Genomic DNA, 7,665 nt, shown 5'->3' on the forward strand with positions numbered 1-7,665 from the left:
GAACAGCAGCCGCGATTCCCTCCCACCTTCGCTAGGATCCTCTGCCCAGGCGACACTCCTCTCTGCAAGCTGGCAGCTGCCCTTTGCTCCCTGCCTAGCCACAGATGTGTGTGGTGGCAACACGGTGCCAACGACTTGTATCCTTCTCCGCCTCTCAACGTTCCCACTGAATCCCGCAGGATTTCTCCCCTATCTTCACCTTCGCTCATGATTCAGTCTGGATAAATCCCTTGCCTCTTCCAAGGAGCTTAACCTTCTCCTATGGGGATTTTTAAAATAAATAAATACCCCTGGAGGGATGAGGTTTTGGGGAACTCCCACAGGACATCTCCCACCAAGATTTCCCCTCCCTTTCCAATCTCACGACTGGGATCCCCATCTGTTCAGCCTACTAAGTGATGATCTGACTCACGTTCGAGTCTTGTTTTTAAATTGTGGGGGTCCGGGCCTGAGGCTTTTCGATTCCAGGTAGGCGTTTGGGCTGAATGCGCCTACTGAAGAAGACAGGGGAGGCCCTCCGAGCAGAGCATATTAACCCCCCCCATTCCCAGACCCAGCCCTAACTTTGGAAAGAGCCTGGAGGCTAAGCCAAAGGCCAAAATGCCACTCTGGGAAAGGAGCAGGCTAGAGTTTTTTCTTTCCTTTCCTTTCCAGGGCATCTTTAGGCATCTGCTCTTGCGGCTGCCAACTCTAGACTAGTTTGTAAGGCAATCCAGCCTGGATTGCCTTACAAACTACTCCTGAGTTTAGGATGTCAACCCAACAAGCCACTGTTTCAAGGCTTTCTCAGGTGCCTTGTTCTTCCCAAGGGGCCTGGATCCTGAAGCTTCCTGAAGGTGCAGGGTGCAGGCTCCGGAGCTAGGCATCCTAAAAGGGTTCCCATCCGACTCTCTGGACCAGTGTTTGTCAACCTTGGCCACTTGAAGATGTCCGGACTTCAACTCCCAGAATTCCCCAGCCAGCATTCGCTGGCTGGGGAATTCTGGGAGTTGAAGTCCGGACATCTTCAAGTGGCCAAGGTTGACAAACACTGCTCTGGACAATCACGGAATCCGCCCCCCCTCCCTTAAGAGTAGAAGGATCCTGCAGACCCCCCCCCCCGCCTCTCACGGCCGCAGGTTGCTCACCTCCCCCGTTCTTGTAACACAGGTAGGGAAAGCGCCACACGTTGCCTAGCCCCACGGCAAAGCCCACGCAGGACATGATGAAATCCATCTGCCGGGTCCAGGTCTCTCTCTCGCGGGGAGGCGCCGGGCTCGGCTTGCAGGAGTCCACGGCCTCCCCTTTGCTCCCGACTGAGGCTCCTTGGCACAGGGCGGCTGCGGGGGGTCCCGTCTTTTTGTCCTGCGGTTCGACCGAGACGCTGTAGATGCCGCCGCCGCCGCCTCCGCCGCCTCCGCCGCCGCTCTCCGACGAAGCCCCCTTGGCCATGGTGCCTGGGGGGATTCCCGAGTCCCGGTCGCCCCCTTCCAGACGGATCGAGATGATGCTCAACAGAGAAAAGAAGAGAAGGGGTGCGGGGGGGGAGGCTTGGGTGGGTGGGTGAGTGGGTGGGTGGGTTTGCAGGCAGAAGCCCCCCTGGCAAGACGGCGGAGAGTGGAGTCGGAGTTGGGTCTGGGTCTCGCTGGGGCAGGTGTCCGGCTCGGAAGGGGAGGGCAGGGGTTTCGCGGAGACTCAGAAACAATCCACGAAGCACTTGAAGGTCAACCTGAAAAACCTCATGTGTTCAGTGGACTCGGGGAAGGGGGTTGCTCGAGGGCGAAGGTCGGCGAGATCCGCCGGGGGGGGAACACCCCCACAGCACCCCGCCCGGAGTCACGGCAGGGCACGGGGGTAGGGGCGGAGGTGGAGAGGGGGGGACGGACGAGCCGATCCCTTCGCGTCCGTCGCCTTCGAGCTGCTCCGGTCGCTTCTGGTCGCTCGCCGCTTCGGGTGCTGCCGCTGTGTCTCCTCTTCTCGCAATCGCCGCCCCTTCGAGGCTGCTGGAGGAGAGAGCCCGCGTGACGTCAGCAGGCCCCGCCCCCTCCTCTCCCTCCCCTCCCCGCTCCGCCTCGCCGCCGTCGCCGGGATTCGCCGACTGCTCCCCCCCCCTCCCCTCGCTCTTCCTCCTCCTCCTTCGCGCTCCAGCACCGCCAGCCGCAGGGAAAGAAAGACGGGCAGGGGGGAGCGAGACGGGTGGGGTGGGGGTGGGGGAATGTAAGGGGAGGCTCCATTGCAGCGGCCGTTCCCCCCCCCCAATTTCCAAACCTCCCCCCCCCCCCGCACCTGTTCCCTCCCCGGGTGCTGCTGCTGTACAATAACGCTCTCTTGCCTTGCTGGACTTGACTTCGGAGTTTGATGAGAAAAAGCACGTTTCAATTCACACGGTTTGCAGTCAGAGCGTCAGAGCGCCGCTTTCGGCTGCAGTGCCTCCCGCGTCCGTGACCCGCTGTGTAGACGCGCACTTAGGCGGAAGTGTCAGCGGCCGCTGGGCGTTTTTCTTGTCACGTTTTCAGCTGGGGAGGGGGGCAAGCTGAGAAAATCTCCATCCCACCCTCCAATTAACACGATCTAACTAATTAACACGAATTAACTCCACATACAAATAAAACCTGGCTGCTCCAGCAGGCCTGGGGCTGTTGACCCCAAAATATGGTCCAGCCCCACTCAGAATGGAGTGCATGGTATGTTTTTTAAATCTTTCTTTTCTTTTCTTTTCTTCTCTTCTTTTTGATTTCTTGTATTGTCAGCCGCCCGGAGTCCTACAGGATTGGGCGGCATGGTTCCACCACAAAACCGCGGTAGACTAAAGCGCGTGTGACTAAACCGCGGTGACAAAACCGCACCGTCAAAACCGCGCGACAACAGCGCGCAGACAACAGCGCGCTGACAGATGCGCACTGTAACATAACCCTAAAAATAACCCTAAACCTAACCCTAAACCTAACCCTAAACCTACCCTAAACCTAACCCTAAACCTAACCCTAAACCTAACCCTAAACCTACCCTAAACCTAACCCTAAACCTAACCCTAAAAATAACCCTAAACCTAACCCTAAACCTAACCCTAAACCTAACCCTAAACCTAACCCTAAACCTACCCTAAACCTAACCCTAAACCTACCCTAAACCTAACCCTAAAAATAACCCTAAACCTAACCCTAAACCTAACCCTAAACCTAACCCTAAACCTAACCCTAAACCTACCCTAAACCTAACCCTAAACCTAACCCTAAACCTAACCCTAAACCTAACCCTAAACCTAACCCTAAACCTAACCCTAAACCTTACCTTAAGTGAAATCGCGCTTCTGTGGGCGCGCTGTTGTTGGCGCGCTGTTGTGGGCGCGCTGTTGTGGGTGTGCTTTTGACATCGCGCTTTTGACATCGCGGTGTTGTCGGCGCGCTTTAATCTACCGCGGTTATGTCGTGCCACGGGGCGGCATATAAATGTTATTAAACTTTAAACTTTAAATATGTTTATCATGCAGGTGGTCCTCCAGACACCATAATGCAGCCCCCAATGTTTAGCACTAAATGAAACTTTGTTAAGCTCAGCCCCGTTTTTACTTCTCTTGCCGCGGTCGTTAAGCGAGTCGTTGCATTTGTTAAAAGTTAGTCACAGGGTTGTTAAGTGAATTTGGATTCCCGTGGACTTTGCTTGTCGGAAGGTAAGAGAAGCTGATCAGATGACCCCCCCAGGACACTGCAACCCTCAAAAATATGAGTTCAACTGCCAAGCGGCTGAATTTTGATCCTGGGAGTATGAGGAGGCTACAACAGTTGTAAGTGTGAAAAACGGCCATAAGTCCCTTTTTTTTCAGGGCCGTTGTAACTTTGAACAGTCACTAAATCAGTGTTTCTCAACCTTGGCAACTTGAAGATGTCTGGACTTCAACTCCCAGAATTCCCCAGCCAGCATTCGCTGGCTGGGGAATTCTGGGAGTTGAAGTCCGGACATCTTCAAGTTGCCAAGGTTGAGAAACACTGCACTAAATAGCAGTTAGACTTATATACCGCTTCATAGGGCTTTCAGCCCTCTCTAAGCGGTTTACAGAGTCAGCATATCGCCCCCCACAGTCTGGGTCCTCATTTCACCCACCTCGGAAGGATGGAAGGCTGAGTCAACCTTGAGCCGGTGAGATTAGAACCGCTGAACTGCAGATAACAGTCAGCTGAAGTGGCCTGCAGTACTGCACTCTAACCCCTGCGCCACCTCGGCTCTTGAATTTGGTACAGTAAATGAACTGTAAGTCAACTACCTGTATTCCTGAATTTGGAAACCAGAAGCTGTAAAGTAGAATTTATGGTAGAGGGAAGGAGAGATAATCTTGAAAATGTCCAGAAACTGTATAGTGTCTGGTGTTTCTAAGATGAGTTCAAGATTCTGGATTTAACTTATAAAATGCTTAACTTTTTGCAACCAACAAAGCGCCTTCTTTGATAAAATCCTCTGCATTTGCTCCGGTTTCAACTGGCGAGAACAAAGGGAGGAGGGCCTTTTTGGTGATGGCACCCACCAAAGAAATATTCTTCCAGCCACCCACTATCTCTCAGAACATTTTATTCTTTCACTGTCAGGTTTTGAAGGAGAAGGCCTTTGACTAAATGTTTTCTTTGCCGCTTTGTGCCTAATGCTGCTTTGTTACATGATACCCCTTGCTAAATATAACATCTGAAGATATATTCTTCATCTGGATTGAAAGATGTGCTGTTTTAAGGTACAGCTCCTTTTAAATGAATATATTTAGAAGCTTTTGTCTGTTGAAACTTGGGTCTTGTCAACATTTCCTTCTCTTTTGAATTTATCTAGGTATATTGTATGTAAACAACTATAGGAATTTGGGGCATTAAACACACAGACGTAGAAAGTGGGCAAATCCTTATAATGATTTAGTTTAGTTTAGTTTATTGAGTTTGTATTCCGCCCTATTCCCGAGAGACTCAGGGCGGCTCACAATAAAAAGGGAGGGGATACAAAAAATAAAATAAAAACAACAATTTAAAACTCTGCAACAGCCATACCTCAAATGGGGCTGATAGTTCAACAGCCCCAGACCTGCCGGAACAGCCAGGTCTTAACCGCTTTGCGGAAGGCCGGAAGGGTAGTAAGGGTCCGGATCTCCACGGGGAGATCGTTCCAGAGGGCCGGAGCAGCCACAGAGAAGGCCTCCCCCGAGGAGTCGCCAGCCGACATTGGCCAGCAGATGGAATTCGGAGGAGGCCTAGTCTGTGGGATCTGATAGGTCTTTGGGAGGTAACTGGCAGGAGACGGTCTCTCACGTACCCAGGTCCGATACCATGTAGGGCAGGGGTGGGTTTCTCGCCCTGTTCCAACCGGTTCGGTTGGAACGGGGCCAGTGGCGTCCTCGTGCACGCGTGCAGTGCACGCATGCGTACTAGCATCTGTGCGATGCTCCAGCTGCTCCTGGAGGATTGTGCAGGCGCTGTATGCGTCCTGCGCATGCGTGGAAGCGCAGAACTCGTCAAAACCGGGTAAGGAGCGCGGGGGGGCGGGGGGGGCCCTCGCCGTTCCCGGAAGTTACTTACTTCCGGGTTCGCCGACCAACCGGTTCGCGGGGACCGCCGTGAACCGGTTGAAACCCACCCCTGATGTAGGGCTTTAAAAGTAACGACTAGCACCTTGAAGCGTGTCCGGAGACCAATAGGCAGCCAGTGCAGCTCGCGGAGGATTTGTCCCATAGTCAACCTATAGTGGGATATTCTATACATATTTCCTCTGAAGTAAATTCACAGTAACTGAACCAGAGGACAGCTGTAAACAGTGGTTATTGCTAGTGATGTGAATGGAAAAATACTCAGGCCACGACCAGCATTTCTTCCTTCTGTATTATTACTTGTTGATATATTGTACCTCTTATCACACCTTGTACCTTCCATCATGGACTAAGTTACCAGCCTATGCCCCATCTCTGTGCCCCCACCCCTGCAGCATACACTCAAGAGAGATAATATAGTTGATTAAATGGCAATAAGGAAATGAATCTTTGCTTATTTTTTTAAAAAACAATTTATAAGGTTGCCCATCTCAAAAGCCGTGACTCTGGGCAGCACAAATCGGATTAAGGCAACAAAAGATAATGCAACAAATAGAAAACTAAATTAGTAATACCTAATCCAAGCAGAACAACAAATCCGCTGGTTTAACTTCTTGGTTCCAGAGAATATATGTATGTTGATTATATAACATGACTAATATTTATAAGGGTGTTTAGACCAATTAAATAATGTGTGGACTTCAACTTCTTGAATTCCCCAGCCAGCCAAGGTTGCCAAGATTGAGAAACACTGTTCTGGCTGCTGTATCAAGATTGCCTGAATACATGGTTTACAGTCCTACATCTGTTTAGCTAGAAATCTGTTCTGTTCAATTTTTAGGGACCTTATTTTTAGCCAATATTGGTGGAACTTAGCAGGGGGAGAAACAAGGCGGAGTAGGACTGGATAGCATATGGATAGGAGAAATCAAGTGAACAGGCAGAAGATTGTGCTACAATCAATATTTGATGGCATAAACATTTATAGGCCACATATGGCCATAAGCTTATATATAGTTGAACCCACACTAACAGAAGCTACTTTATGGGCTCTGTGGCTTATGAATCTTCCGACTAGCAGTTAGCAGTTAGACTTATATAGACTTATATACCGCTTCATAGGGCTTTCAGCCCTCTCTAAGCGGTTTACAGAGTCAGCATATTGCCCCACAGTCTGGGTCCTCATTTTACCCACCTCGGAAGGATGGAAGGCTGAGTCAACCTTGAGCCGGTGAGATTTGAACCGCCAAACTGCTGAACTGCAGTCAGCTGAAGTGGCTGCACTCTAACCACTGCGCCACCTCGGCTCTTACAGGTGCATTACAGGTAGTCCTCAATTTGCAACTGTTCATTTAGCAGTCACTCAAAATTACAATATCACTGAAAAAAATTGACATGACCAGTCCTCACACTTATGACCATCGCAGCATCTCTACAGTTAAAATGTGGGTGCTTGGCAACCGGCATGTGATTACAATGATTACCGTGTCCTGAGAACATGTGATCATCATTTGAAACCTTCCTAGCTGTTCTTCCAACAAGCAACATCAATGCTTAACTGCTGTGTCATTCAATTAATAAACAGGGCAAAATTGGGCACGACTCACTTAACAACCTCCTTGCTTAGCGATGGAAATTCTGGGCCCCAATTGTGGTTGTAAGTTGAGGTCGACCCTGTAGTCTTTTCAGTTTTCCCCAAACCCTTCTGTTGTTTTGTTATTTGCACTTAACTAGCACAACTTCCCTTCTAGGGTTTGCAAATGGCTAGTGGTTTTACTATTTCTTCAGTTTCATTAAGCTTCCTCAAGGTTTGAGCCTAACCACTAGAAAGGTCTCCATGCCGTGGCAATTTTGGATCCTTTCATGTTTGGTGAGAATAGAATGAGCGGATGAGGGCTGGAAAGCACAAACATTATGAAATGGTTTGATATTTTATGACTGTACAAGAATATTGCTTGCTGGCAAGTGGTGACTTCTAGCCTTTAACAATATTGGCTGAGCTAAGTAGCAAAAGGAACTGAAATGCTAAAATGAACTGAACGCCTTCATTCGGAGAGACATCAAGAAGTAGCATGAGAGCTTTCGAAAGGCAGAGACTTCTGTTCTTGATTTCTTCGGCAGCAACCACA

At 50.1% G+C, this 7,665-nt stretch overlaps 1 protein-coding gene across 1 annotated transcript in view; it reads right to left on the reverse strand.

Annotated features, from left to right (window-relative positions):
* The window catches only part of SLC6A8 (solute carrier family 6 member 8), a 45,242-nt gene extending 43,279 nt beyond the window's left edge, over nt 1-1,963 (reverse strand). Inside the window, exon 1 of the mRNA XM_087710863.1 lies at nt 1,128-1,963. Coding sequence (XP_087566989.1) covers nt 1,128-1,431 — 304 coding nt within the window. The 5' untranslated portion in view covers nt 1,432-1,963. The remainder of the gene's footprint in view (nt 1-1,127) is intronic.
* Between the last annotated feature and the right edge of the window lie 5,702 nt (nt 1,964-7,665).

This window comes from Thamnophis sirtalis, unplaced genomic scaffold (assembly GCF_051295495.1).
Source record: "Thamnophis sirtalis isolate CommonGarterSnake01/CBP01778 unplaced genomic scaffold, rThaSir2_p1.2 scaffold_3, whole genome shotgun sequence".
Classification (NCBI taxonomy): domain Eukaryota; kingdom Metazoa; phylum Chordata; class Lepidosauria; order Squamata; family Natricidae; genus Thamnophis; species Thamnophis sirtalis.